The sequence below is a fragment of the Danio aesculapii genome, chromosome 13 (assembly GCF_903798145.1).
Source record: "Danio aesculapii chromosome 13, fDanAes4.1, whole genome shotgun sequence".
Taxonomy (NCBI): Eukaryota; Metazoa; Chordata; class Actinopteri; order Cypriniformes; family Danionidae; genus Danio; species Danio aesculapii.
The window spans coordinates 7,119,927-7,135,371 of NC_079447.1; the positions used below are offsets into that span (position 1 = coordinate 7,119,927).

Genomic DNA, 15,445 nt, shown 5'->3' on the forward strand with positions numbered 1-15,445 from the left:
GGCAGGTATCCTGCGACTCATATTGACGTCATTGTGCAGTTTGAGCGTCTGAGCTGTGTGTGTTTAGATAAGCTCATAAGCCTGATTTCTGAGGGGTCAGTTTTACTCAGATCTGCTGTACCTGCTCCAGCTGGAACACTTTATAGAAGTACCGCTGCCAGAACTCTGCATGAGCCACTGCTGCCGGGACCTGAAACAAACAATAATGCATTCATGAGTTATCTTATTTTGTAGAATACCATGCAGTCAAAAACATAATTTAGATTCACGTTTGCCAGAATCAAGGCTATCTATCTTCAGGGCCAATGTTAATGGATAAAAAAAATTTTGTTAAGTTATAAAAGACATAAACTACAAAATTAATTCAGGTGATGCTTGTTTTTTTAGTTATTATTATTTTTTGTTAATGTGTGTACATATACACATATACATATATATATATACACATATACATACATATATATATATATATATATATATATATATATATATATATATATATATATATATATATATATATATATATATATATATATATATATATATATATATATATATATATATATATATATATATATATATATATATATATATATATACACACATATACTCATTTTACATATGATCTCCCCTAGAGTTAAACATTTGAGTTATTTAATTTTTTAATCTATTCAGCCAATCTCTAGGTCTGGTGGGAGCATTTTTAGCTTAGCTTAGCATAAATCATTGAATCGGATTAGACCATTAGCATCTCACTCAAAAACTGTATAAAAAAAAGCTTGACTTTTATGTTGATACATTGTGTACCAAGACTGACGAAAAATGAAATGATGCTATTTTCTAGGTCGATATAGCTAGGACTCTTGACATTTTTAGCGAGATGCTAATGGTCTAATCCGATTTAATGATTTATGCTAAACTAAGCTAAGTTGTAAAATCTCCCCAAAAAAGGGGAAGTGTTCCTTTAAACACACCACTAAGAAGCCAATAAAAACAATACAGCACAATATACTTAGCAGTAATTTTAGTCTGGCATGTAAGGCTTGTTGGTGATTCTACATCTTTTAAATAACCATGTGTAAGTTATGCATGGATTTATCATGGTCAGAGAGGAAGTGAATGTCGGTGCGGTATGTGATGATAATAATCTGTCAAAAAACAAACAAGACTGTATTTTTTTACGTCTCTTTTGACCTGATTTTAATTTATTGGAAACAATCATTCTCTCCCTTTTAAAAAAAATATGTGTTACAGTTTTTGTGTTTGGAAAAAATAAGACTCAATTTGAAAGGTTCCTGGACTAAGCTCACTAGCATGTGGTGTCCTTTTATAAATGATCTTCAAAACCATGTTTAAGTGCATGAGGATACTTTGATGCAGACATATATTCTCTGAGAATTGCTGGAATTAAGCCCCTTCCTATCTTAAATTCACTTTTGCCAGAATCAAATCTATCTATCTTCATGGCCAATGTTAATTTGTTTAATTTTAATTTAATGTTTAATTTTTTATTAATATGTGAAATACTTACTTTTTTAAAGGTTTATTTTACATCTCTCTTAGAGTTATTTGAGTTTAGAATCCATTTAGCCAATCTCGGTCTGGTGGGAGCATTTTTAGCTTAGCTTAGCATGAATAATTGAATCGGTTTAGACCATTAGCATCTCGTTCAAATATTGGTTTTGTTTTTTTTTTTTTTTAAGAAAATTTTTTAAAAAGTTTGGATAATTTTCCTATATTAAGCTTGACACTTGTATCATAACATTGTGTATTAAGACTGACAAAAAAACGAACGGATGTTATTTTCTAGGTCGAAATGGCTAGGACTCTTAACATCAAGTAAGACGCTAATCGTCTAATCGGATTCAACGATTTATACTAACCTACGCTAAAAGTCATCCTGCCAGACTCTAAGATCGGCTGAACATATTTTAACAAAATGGGAAAACTCAACTATTTAACTCTAGATGAGTTGTAATCTCCAAAAAATACCTATATTAAGCTTGACTCTTATGTCATTACATTGTGTAGTAATACTGACATTTTTAAGCGAGTTGCTAATGGTCTAATCGGATTCAATGATTTATGCTAAGCTACGCTAAAATTGATCCTGCCAGACTCTAAGATCGGCTGAACATATTTTAACAAAATGGTAAAACTCAACTATTTATCTCTAGATGAGTTGTAAAATCTCCAAAAATAGTGAACTGTTTCTTTAAACACCACTGAGAACAGTGTATAAACGCTTGTGATTTCGACAGCTTTTGGGCTGGAAACACGAAGCGCAGGTCTTCTTGTGCGTTCTCAAATAAACGCTGCTGAAGTGTGATTTAGTGCGTTTATGTAACCAGAATGTCTCTAACATTTATTAGATTTGCTAGGAATATTTATGAATGTCTCCAATAGACCTACAGAGCGGTATTAATGCGTCCTAAAGTAAAGTGAAACAGCTACACGTCGTGTTTGCTGGCCTCACGCATCAAGCACCTGCCAGTCAGCCAGTCAGTCAGTCAGCACGTAACCTTAAAGGGTTAAACAAATGATGCACAGCACTACTACGGTCGGTTTCAGAAAAGTTCACGTGGTTATAATTCACTTACCCTTTAATAAGTTTTGGTACGATTATCACCCGCTATTAAAAAAATAAAATGTTTTGAATGAGAAGCTGTAATGTAGCCGTGGCGGGATGAATTTTGGCGTGGCGCCCCGCCATGGAAGAGTGAATGAAGCGGAAACCATGTATTATATGAGAGGCTTGTTTTGTTTACCAAACAAGTGGATCTAATTAGATTTGCATTGTAAACATTAAATAAAAGTTATTATCTTTTACTTAATGTTTTAGGTTGTTAGTTAAAATACAAACAAAATCATTCCGCATTAATCTGCAGTTTTGTTTTAACATAATTCTGTGCAGAAATAGGAAGGAAATGAAAGGTTGCATCGTACCATTTTAGTATACAGGGCTCTTATGGCGGGACTGTTGACCAGCAGTTCAGAGATCTCTCCTTTCCTCTCTTCCAAACTGAAAGTGGACAGCCAGGAGTCAAACTGCTGTGGGGGGCCTGAAACATATACAAAATATACATTCAACACAGTTCACTGTGTGAGAAGGAGATACTATGAAGCATTTACATACCATCAGGCTCATTGCAGTAAGTAGCAGGGTCAGCTTGAAGACTGTAAAGTCGAGCCTGAAAGGGAACCCATTACAGCTTTTAATAACATGGCATGATAACCCCATAATTTAATAAATTAATGAAAGCTTTATTCTATTTAGCAAGTGACCTGAAATATAGGTTGTGTGTAATTTATGTATCATCATAATGCAGGCTCAAAATACCAAATAATTGTCATTTTATACATTTCCAATTTGGCACTATCATACATGCCACTTGGCCTTTTAAAATGTAAGATTTAATTAATAGATAATACATCAATATTAAATATCATCACTTGTTCTTTTAACTATTAGAATAACTACAGGTACAATTAAGTATGTTGTTTGATTCCTAAATATAATAGTGCTGTAAGCGATTAATTGCAACTAATTGCACACAAAACAAAAGTTCATGTTTACATAATTTTATCCATTTATGGTGTACACATGAATACACACCAATGTATCGAAAAGGTTTATTTATAGCTTAATTGTATAGAAATATTAATATACATGTGAATATTTTTAAGTATATACCTGTATGTGCGTGCATTTATTTTAACATAATAAGTATACACAGAACACACACAAATATAAAGTATAAACTTTCATTTTGTACATAATCAGTCACAATTAATATACATGTGAATACAGTAGAAGTCAGAATTATTAGCCCCCCTGTTTATTTTTTCCCCTAATTTCTGTTTAACGGAGGGAAGATTTTTTTTCAACACATTTGTAAACATAATAGTTTTAATAACTCATTTCTAATAGCTGATTTATTTTATCTTTGTCATGATGACAGTAAATAATATTTGACTAGATATTTTTCAAGACACTTCTATACAGCTTAAAGTGACATTTAAAGGCTTAACTAGGTTAATTAGGTTAACTAGGCAGGTAAGGGTAATTAGGCAAGTTATTGTATAACGATGGTTTGTTCTGTAGACAATCAAAAAAAAAAAATTTGCTTAAAGGGGCTAATAATATTGACCTAAAAATAGTTCATAAAAAAATAAAACTGCTTTTATTCTAGCCGAAATAAAACTAATAAGTCTTTCTCCAGAAGAAAAAATATTATCAGACATACTGTGAAAATTTCCTTGCTCTGTTTAACATCATTTGGGAAATATTTAAAAAAAGAAAAAAAAATTCAAAGGGGGGCTAATAATTCTGACTTCAACTGTAGGTCTGATGTCTGTTGTGCTGAATGACGCTGGAGTAAAGTAGAGTTTAATCTGCTTCCTATGTACATGAAATATTTTGTTTATTTAGTTTCATGCTGATTATATAATTTTACATTCTCAGTTTCTCTGGATTTATTTTAAGTGTTGGTACTGCAAGCTATTGATATCATGTCTTCCAAGTTTGAAACAAAAATGTTGCCATTAAAGCATAAATCATGGTTAAAATGGAAAAGATGCCACATTTATATTCATTTTAAGACAAGACAATATCAATGTTCTAACGTCAGAAGAGTTAAGAAATCAATATTTAGTGGAATAACTTTTTATGTTACAATCAAAACAAATAAATAAAAAACTTTTATTACTCAAATAAACTTGTTCTAAAAAGAAAAAAAAACACTTTTAATAACAATATATAGTAAAATAAAATATTAACATTTAATAACATAACCACATAACTAGTAAATCTACTAAACACTGAGAAATTCAAAGCAAATCCTTATTATTAATATTTTTTATAGCTGTATACCAGGGGTGTCCAAGCTCGGTCCTGGAGGGCCAGTGTCCTGCACAGTTTAGCTCCAACTTCCTTTAACACACCTGCCTGAAAGTTTCTAATATACCTAGAAAGAGGTCAGATTTTTTTTTTCTTTTTTTAATATTTCCCAAATGATGTTTAAGAGAGCAGGGGTGTTTCCACAGTATTTCCTATAATATTTTTTCTTCTTGTTTGTTTTATTCCGGCTAGAATACAGCAGTTTTACATTTTTTAAACCATTTTAAGGTTAATATTATTAGCGCTCTTCAGCAATATTGTTTTTTTTCAATTGTCTACACAGCAAACCACTGTTATACAATGACTTGCCTACCCCAACTTGCCTAATTAACCTAGTTAAGCCTTTAAATTACACCGTAAGCTGAATACTAGTATCTTGAAAAATTTCTAGTCAAATATTATATACTGTCATCATGGCAAAGATTAAAGAAATTGGAAATGAAGTTAAATGAGTTATTTAAACTATTATGTTTAGAAATGGTTAAAAAAAAAATCTTTCTGTTGAACAGATATTGGGGGAAAAAATATACAGGGGGCTAATAATTCAGCAGGATAAAATAATTCTGACTTCGACTTTATATGTATATATAAAGATGCAGATGTATTAGTTAGTACACATAAATGTATCTGACCTTGCCGCTATCGTACACCTCTGTTGTGCCCGTAGGAGTGGCCACCAGAGTGATGACATCACAGTCAATGGTCTTGTCTGGGGGCGGGGCTAAAGTGTCTGTGATTACGCCTAGTATGTTTGTAATACCCTTCTTCACCTTTTCTGTGGTCTCTGATGAACCTTCAACCTAAAAAAAAACCATGAGATTTTAAAATAGTTTACAGCCCATACTTTGCGGCTATGGATTACCAAAATAAATGTTATGTCTAACTTTAGCAAGGCAGACCAAACACTACACTAAAGCAAACAAAAGGCAAGCATTAACATTGTTTTGTTGTTGTTGTAAAATAGTTTTCTTACTGCCAGTTTGCTTTTAATTGCATTCGCTGTTGCAACAACAGAGCATGCCGTGTCATGTTGGACCACGCTGGAGAATTCGGTCAGGTCCCGTTTGATGAACTCATAAGCCTCGGCTGACTGTTGAGTTCAAATATATGTATATTAGACATCAGCATAAAATTGAAAAGCCAATTTAATACAATTAGTCTTCTACATGTGCACTTTTTACAACCACTTGTGAGGGTAATGAACACATTCATTATTATTCATTGATTTTATACTTGGTTGAAATGCCCCTTTAATTGAAAGAAACATTATACAATATTACAAAAATGGCACACAGAAAATATTAGGTAATTTACTTAAACTCATAATTATTTACAAAAATGCGTTGAAGAAACAACTGTGAATGCGGAGGCAATCAAGAACTTCAGTGCTGGAATCTTTATAGAATCTGGATATTCATTAGATTTTCACAACTGAAAATAGGTGAGGAGTATTATATTTTTAGCACTTTTAAAGATGCCACAAAACATCTCAAAATGATTTTAATGGATAAATCTAAAAACATTTTTCACAAAATATTAGATTGAAAAAAAACAAATGTGCACCTAAAGACTAATTTAATCTACACTAGTGTCTAAAATCTGGTTTCATGCTGAATATCTAAAATTTATATACTGTACATAACAGTTTCAACACTGAAGCAAATAAAAAGTTATAAGGTTAAAAAAAAAAAAACATAAAAATAAAGTACAGGTGGGTGTAAATATGTGAACTGTTGAAAATGTGCAAGTTACTGAAAACTATACCATTGCACGACTATAAAATATATATGATTTTGTGAAAAGTGTTGATGTCATGCACATTATGTGTTCAGTAAATAGATTAGATATACATAAGTACTTGACAACCAAAAAACAATGATAGACTACATTACTAATTTAATACACTGTTGCCAAGCAATGTAAAAAATATACTAAAAAAGACATGAAAATGAAAGTTAATGGGATATAAAGTCAAGTGCTATTTTGGGGTTTCCGCTTGGATTTTGCAGACCAAAATTTAAAAGCTTCCCAAATCAACATGCAGAGTTGTAAATGCAAAAGTTTGGTATCGTTTTAAAGAACACCCTGTGAATTTTTATAAAACATTGTTGAAAGGGATTAAAATAATTGTATATGTTGTCTGTGTTATAATAAACTGATGAGAGACTGATGACTGATGAGAGAATAGAACCACTTATGGGGGTATTAGGCCAGTATGGACCTTTAAAATTTTAAAAATAAGGAAGTAAATGACGTCACGGACCCAGTACCGGGTACACGGAGTTAAAGGGTGCTTTCACACGTGCCTTATTTAGTTCGGTTGAATCGCACTAGAGTTTGCTTTCCCTATTGGTGCAGGTGTGAATGCAGCAATCGTACTCGAGTGCGCACCAAAAGCGGACCAAAAAAGCGTACCGAGACCTCCTTGGAGAGGTGGTCTCGGTACACTTTCAAACAAACCCTGGAGCTGTTACTTTGTGGTGAGAATATGATCCGAACTAAAACAGACCCAATTGCAAAAAATACTGAGCCTTTTGAACTTATCCAGCTGCCGTAGGCTGATGCGCTGTGCATTATGGGGCATGGAGGTAATATTTCCGCAAGATGACCATGTCGCAGTTTAGCAAAATTAATTCACGCTTTCCCCTGAAGAGACCTGCGATGCTTTAAAACATTGTTTTCAAGAATTAAGCGCGGCTGCGGCTGGAACTGTAGTTTGTCTAAAGCAGGCATGTCCAAGCTCGGTCCTGGAGGGCCGGTGTCCTGCAAAGTTTAGTTCCAACCCCAATCAGACACACCTGGGCTAGCTAATCAAGCACTTACTAGGCTTTCTAGAAACATCCGTGCAGGTGTGTTGAGGCAAGTTGGAGCTAAAATCTGCAGGACACCGGCCCTCCAGGACCGAGTTTGGACACCCCTGGTCTAAAGTGATGTATACAAACTGTATAGTATGCTATGAGCAGGGATACAATCAGTCAGTGCAGTCGTAGCTCCATGGTAAAAAGCAACATTTTGTGTCTGCCGGTTTGTTTTTCTTGCGGGAGTTCCGTTGGCATTTTCCCGCACGTGAATTCTGACCAATCGATAAGCAGTTTAGGAAATTTGTTCGACAACATCTGGCCAATGAGAGATGTGGATTTTGTCAGATGACTGCATTTTGGTTCTTTTCATCTGGTTCGGACCAAAGCCAGCAGTGTGGTGTGAAAACAACACAAAGACGGCAAAAAAATGCTGCGATGTATCATTTATTGCCCTTGGTCCGGACCAAATGAAGCAAACTACAGATGTGAAAGCACCCTAAAAGGACAGATTTCAAAAGTATTTCTTAATGAGACTACATTAATAATTAATTTAAATTATTAGTTTAAAACACTGTTGCCATGTAATGCATCAAAAAAAATAAAATGTATTTAAAAGACCAAATTAAAGTTATGGGGATATTAAAAGAGCAGATCTCAAATGCATTTATTAGTGAGAATACATTAATTACTACTTAAACTAAATTACAAGTTTAAAACACTGTTACCATGTAATGTACCCAAATATAGCATGCCAATAAATACTAACTAAATACCTATTAATATTATAATTTACTTACATATAACACTAAATACAACTGATGATGACTTTTCTGTTCAAAACCTATGCTCTAATATAACACTGATGCATAAACACAATAGATAGATCAGTTACTGCTCTTCTTAAAACACATAACTAAACATCCTAAAATACTTCTTATTAATAAAGACACTGGATTTGTCTGACCTTGTCTTTGACGCTCTGGAAGCTTTGTGTCAGCCAGCCTCCCCACCATCCTCCTTCCCTGTGATCAACACACCATTCAAAGCCATCAGATATTACTAATTTCTGCAGTATCTTCTGAACACTGTCACTTTAAAAAATTACAAAATGGTTCAGAGATTAAAAGCTTTCAGGCATTAAAAATCATACCATTATTCAGAACAAAATAGTATTTAACCATAGTCTATATACAGTTGAACTCAGAATTATTAGCCCCCCTGAAGTATTATTCCCCGTTAATTTTTTCCCCAATTTCTGTTTAATGGAGAGATTTTTTTCAACACATTTCTTAACATAATAGTTTTAATAACTCATCTCAAATTCACCAAAATCCTCTCAAAACTGATTTATTTTATCTTTGCCATGATGACAGTAAATAATATTTGACTAGATATTTTTCAAGATCTACACAGCTTAAAATGACATTTAAAGGCTTAACTAGGTTAATTAGGTTAACTAGGTAGGTTAGGGTAATTAGGCAAGTTATTGTATAATGGTGGTTTGTTCTGTAGACTATCAAAAAGAAAATATAGCTTAAAGGGGCTAATAATATTGACCTTAAAATGTTTTTTAAAAAAATTTAATATGCTTTTATTCTAGCCGAAATAAAACAAATACGACTTTCTCCAGAAAAAAAATATTATCAGACATACTGTGAAAATTTCCTTGCTCTGTTAAACATAATACATAACATAAAACATAAGGGGGGGCTAATAATTCTGACTTCAACTGTATATAGCAACAATAAAATGGTTAGGCATAATCATTTGGTAATATTAAGACTCATCCAAATGTAGTCCCAAAAAACTCATTAATTTTACTTTTAAATCTTTATACTTTGTCTCACAAATCATCAGCAAATATTTTGTCATTTAAAATAGAATTAAATACACACGCATTTTGTTTAAGATTAGTGTTTTGTATATGTTAATAAGGACATGCTAGTATACAAGTCGTTTTTTGCTGAATGACGATGGTTCATTATTTTATCCATTTTTGCAGAAGCTATTCGAAACTTTAAAGCAAACACTTTGTACTTCTATTTGCATTATATGTAGTTATCTTTTATAAATCTATTATAAACCACTATAGTAAACTGATTTGGATGCAGATTGGCCTGTCACGATATAATTTTTTTGTGGTATAATTTTAAATATATTCCGAAATGATGTTTAACAGAGCAAGGAAATTTTCACACTATGTCTGATAATATTTTTTCTTCTGGAGAAAGTTGGTTTAATTTCGGCTAGAATGAAAGCAGTTTTTACGTTTTTAAAAACCATTTTAAGGTCAAAATTATTAGCCCCTTTAAACTATATATTTTTTCGATAGTCTACAGAACAAACCATCATTACACAATAACTTGCCTAATTACCCTAACCTGCCTAGTTAACCTAATTAACCTAGTAAAGCCTTTAAATGTCACTTTATGCGGTATAGAAGTGTCTTGAAAAATATCTAGTAAAATATTATTTACTGTCATCATGGCAAAGATAAAATAAATAAGTTATTAGAAATGAGTTATTAAAACTATTATGTTTAGAAATGTGTTGAAAACATCTCTCCGATAAACTGAAATTTGGGACAAAATAAACGGTGGGAGGGGGTATGGGGGCTAATAATTCAGTGGGTATAATAATTCTGACTTCAACTGTAAATCAAAATCTTTGCTCAAAATAAAAAAGGGGGTTTCTTTGAAAATTGACATTTATGAATGTAAAATTTAGCCAGAAAAGCAATAAATTAATAATAAATTCACAATGAAAGGGGTCTGTTGCAAAGAGTAACCAAAGAATATAATTTTTGGAGGATATACAAACGTTTGGAAATAAGACTATTTTAATAAAATAGTAATAATCAAGCCAAAACACTTTAACACTTTGCACACTCCCAAACTAAATGATTAAATGTTTCTTCATGTTAAGTACATTGTTCCACCTCTGAATTGAGGTAAAATTACTTTTATATTCACACACTCGTTCATTTTTGAACAGTGACAACTTCTTTATAATGTTTACCAAGCTACTTTGAATACTGGGTCTAAAATCACATGTAAGTAGACTATAAAGCAACATTAGCAGTATTTAATTGACTGTGAATAATGTTGTGCTTTGACATTCATTGGCTGCTAATATGATTTCACTCATGAGCCCCCCTGAAGTATTATTCCCCGTAAATTTTTTTCCCCAATTTCTGTTTAATGGAGAGATTTTTTAACACATTTGTAAACATAATAGTTTTAATAACTCATCTCAAATAACTGATTTATTTTATCTTTGCCATGATGACAGTAAATAATATTTGACTAGATATTTTTCAAGAAAAAAACATTTAGATTTTGCAAAGAGCACTTTTCTGAAACTATATTATTAATGAGAAAATCCGAATGAGCGAATGTAATACTAACTTTACCTCAATTAGCTTTAACAGTCTAGAACAATCTGTGACACGCGAATCTATCAATTCACTACTTCAGCATCACATGTCATCGTTCTACGGTAATATACGTGACCTACGTCTGTTTTACGTCCATGTGTGATGGTTTTATATGAATATGATGATTTTTCAGCGTTGACTTTGGTGTGTACTTTTGTTCATGACTCTGATATTTTTGTAAACAAACCCGTATGACTTCCGCCTTCACATCCGCCAATAAAACGCATCATTTAAAAGCATCCCAAACACATATTCAGCGCTGATATACACTCGGTAGTGTGCAAATATTACTCCTGAATGCGATCATGATATTTTTGTGGCGCATTAAAATGATAAAATGAGAATTTGTGTGGTGTAAGCTTACCCGTCTGCCATCTTCAGCGCATGACGACATCAGTGTGGCCTGAACTCTGACCTCACCCGCGCGTCAAAATAATCTGCGTGATCACCGCGTTAAACAACGTGACGATAATTTATTAATGATTCTGACAGCTTTGTAAGCCATTAAATTACGGTAAAAGGTGATATTATGGCTGAATTTGTTAAATTAATATGTGTTTACGTAAATATATGAAATAAGGTAGCCGCAAAGGGTCAAGATTTGTGATGAAACGCGAAAAACACCGTCATTACACTAAAGGCCTGTAGGGGACGGCAATAGCCGAAAAAAACACTTCACATGATCTGTGTGCGTGTGCGTGTGCGTGTCTGTCTGTCTGTCTGTCTGTCTGTCTGTCTGTCTGTCTGTCTGTCTGTCTGTCTATCTATCTATCTATCTTAAATTAAATTAAATTAAATTAAATTAAATTAAATTAAATTAAATAAATTAGGTGCAATAAATACATAATTAAATGTTACCTATAAATTTTAGCTAGCCTAATAATTCAATTAAATTAGTAAATTGTCAACATCATATCAATCTATCAAACAAGCAAGCAAACAAACAAACAAATTAAATTATATTAAGGCAAAATAAATAAATAAATAAATAATTAAATAAATAAGCAAATGTATTAAGCGCCATAAAGTGCACTATACACAATAAAATGTTATCTATAAATTAAACATAAATTATAGATAACATTCGTTTAAATTTGTTAAAATGTTTACTATGTATCTGAAACCTTAGGATTATATCAATATATATATGTAAATGTACATTATGGATGATGAAAAGTCCTAGTTTTAAAAGCACTTATAATAGCTCTACTTTTTCTATTTAAATTTGATTTAAAAGTCAGGATCTTCATACGTTATCTCATATATAGCTGTCAAACAAACAAACAAACATATAAATAAATAAATAAATAAATAAACAGACAAACAAACAAATGAACACATAAATAAATAAACAGACAAACAAACAAATGAACACATAAATAAATAAACAGACAAACAAACAAATGAACACATAAATAAATAAATAAATAAATAAATAAATAAATAAATAAATAAATAAATAAATAAATAAATAAATAAATAAATAAATAAATAAATAAATAAATAAACGCATAAATAAATAAACAAACAGACAAACAAACAAATGACCACATAAATAAATAAATAAATAAACAAACACATAAATAAATAAACACATAAATATATAAACAGACAAACAAACAAAAATAAATAAATAAATAAACAGACAAACAAACAAATGAACACATAAATAAATAACCAAACTAATAAATAAACACATAAATAAATAAATAAATAAATAAATAAATAAATAAATAAATAAATAAATAAACACATAAATAAATAACCAAACTAATAAATAAACACATAAATAAATAAATAAATAAATAAACAAATGAACACATAAATAAATAAACAGACAAATAAACAAACGAACACATAAATAAATTAACAAATAAATAAATAAACAAATAAATAAATAAATAAATAAATAAATAAATAATTTGCATTTACTTATTAATTTATAAAGTATTTATAATTCATTAAAAACTCATTTGTCAAATTATATTGACAAATTTGGCATAGACAAAACTTAACAACATCTATAATTGAGAAAACACTCAACACTCAGGTATATTTGGTATATTTTAAATCAGGATCTATTGTCTGGTGTTATAGAGCACTGAAAACAACCATAAGTGACGTGAAGTCTCCAGGGAGCGAGTTAGTCTCGTCACTCTGTTACACATAATCAAGAAATGAATTTGCTCATAATGGAATTGACACGAGGAGTTTATCACCTCATTACAATTCAGAAGAGCCCATATGGATCTGGTCTTAATGGGAGTGTTTAACTCCACACCTGAGGCCCCGGGACCCACAGCGCTCACACACATACACACACACGCGCACACACACATACAGTTGAAGTTAAAATGATCAGCCCTTCTGTGATTTATTTATTTAAAATATTTCCCAAATGATGTTTAACAGAGGAATATTTCACAGTGTTTACTGTAATATTTTTTTCTTCTGGAGAAAGTCTAATTTGCTTTTAATTTTTTAAAAAAAATTTATGGTCAATATTATTAGCCCCCTTAAGCTATATTTATTTTCGTTTGTCTGGAAAATAAACCATCATTATACAATGACTTGCCTAATACCCCTAACTTGCCTAATTAAGCCTTTAAATGACACTTTAATTAAATTATCTAGTCAAATATTATTTACTGTCATCATGGCGAAGATAAAAATCAGTTATTAGAAATGAGTTATTAAAACTACTATGTTTAGAAATGTGTTGGGGGAAAAAATATACAAGAGGGCTAATAATTCAGACTTCTACTGTACACACACACACACAAGCAGCTAAGTCTCAGCTGTGTTTGTCAGTGAGTGGCTGACAGGAAGTGAGGTTTAACAGGATGTCACAGGGTCAGATTGGCCTCTCTCTTAATTGAAGAGTCCCTGAGCAATATGTGCATGCGTTTCGCAATATGTCCCCCAAATGCTCCCCAATCCCACTAATTGGGACCTTTGCTTGTCTAATTAACTCAGTCTGAATCCGGGGCACAGACGGCGAATTCGTGTATTGATCAGATGGCCCTGCGACTTTGCGTTCAGAAGAGACTGCTGCATTATTGGATAGCAAAGACACAAGAAGAGAGAGTGAAAAATCATGCTAACAAACACCTATGGGTGGTTAAAGGGCACCAATGGTGAAAAATCTACTTTTCAAGTTGTTTGGACAGAAATGTGTGTAAGTATGGTGTATAGACCGTCATATTGGGGTGATATAAACACACCCAGTCCTTTTTTTTTCAAATTTAACAACATAAAAACGGTGGACCAATTGGAGCTGTTTTCAGATCGACTGTAACTTTATGTAGGAGTGCGATCCCCCCGCCCACCAATATTGATTGACAGCTGCGCCCATTAACATGTCCGGTAGTCACGTGTATAATCATATAATCAAGAGAGGACGAGCGCAAAGCAGCCGGGAATAAAAGGTGTGTTCAGTTCGCTAGGATCATCAATCATCATCAAATGTGATCAAGAGTGAGTTTTACAAGTTTAAAATGTTTTAAAACAGAGCATGTGTGTAATGAATTACAGCAATTTACTTCAGCTTAATCAGCACAGCCGCGTGTCAGAACAATTATAAAGGAAGATGCTTCAATCGCGGTTTGTGTACCTTAATATAAGAGATATCCATACAGCAGTGGATATTACCAGTATCAAGTCACATTTGCGTGCAAAACGAGTGCAAAGCTTAACGTGCTCTCTCTCTCTGTGTGTGTGTGTGTGTGTCTTCATGTCTGAGCTGTGTGTGTGAGTGTCTTCGTGTCTGAGCTGTGTGTGTGTGTGTGTCTGCATGTCTGAGCTAAGTGTGTGTGTGTGTGTGTGTATGTCTGCGCGCGTGTGTGTATGTGTGTGCGCTATGTGTTTGTGTCCTTGCTGTGTGTGTGCGTGAACTTTAAATGACATTGTGTGTGACTCATTGTTGCAAATCCACAAAAAAATGCATCAAATACTGATTGTTAAAGTTCTTACTGTAGTATTTCTCACACACATTAAGTGAGATCTGCTTCCTGAGGCAGCCAAGGGCGGCGATTGCTGACAGGCATGTGGGAACGGTGGGCGGGGAGGACTAGCCTTAAAGGCCCAGTACAAAAAAACAGCAAAACCTTTTTTCCAGCTATAATATAGACACTTCAACAGCTATAATAAATAATCTGATGAGTGTTTTGAGCTGAAACTTGACAGACACATTCTGGAGACACAAAAAGACTTATATTAAATATGAAAAAAGGGTTAACCTATGTGCCCTTTAAATCTGATCTGAGGTTTACTGACAAATAAATTCATTGTATTTTGTGTTTTCCATTT

At 32.4% G+C, this 15,445-nt stretch overlaps 1 protein-coding gene across 1 annotated transcript in view; it reads right to left on the reverse strand.

Annotated features, from left to right (window-relative positions):
- bsdc1 (BSD domain containing 1) overlaps positions 1-11,551 on the reverse strand; it is a 31,433-nt gene extending 19,882 nt beyond the window's left edge. The window contains exons 1-7 of the mRNA XM_056471357.1: positions 11,502-11,551; positions 8,666-8,723; positions 5,874-5,990; positions 5,533-5,700; positions 3,137-3,191; positions 2,947-3,062; positions 122-190 (exon numbers count right to left, since the gene is read on the reverse strand). Of these exons, the coding sequence (XP_056327332.1) occupies positions 122-190; positions 2,947-3,062; positions 3,137-3,191; positions 5,533-5,700; positions 5,874-5,990; positions 8,666-8,723; positions 11,502-11,512 (594 nt within the window). The 5' untranslated portion in view covers positions 11,513-11,551. The remainder of the gene's footprint in view (positions 1-121; positions 191-2,946; positions 3,063-3,136; positions 3,192-5,532; positions 5,701-5,873; positions 5,991-8,665; positions 8,724-11,501) is intronic.
- Positions 11,552-15,445: the final 3,894 nt, after the last annotated feature.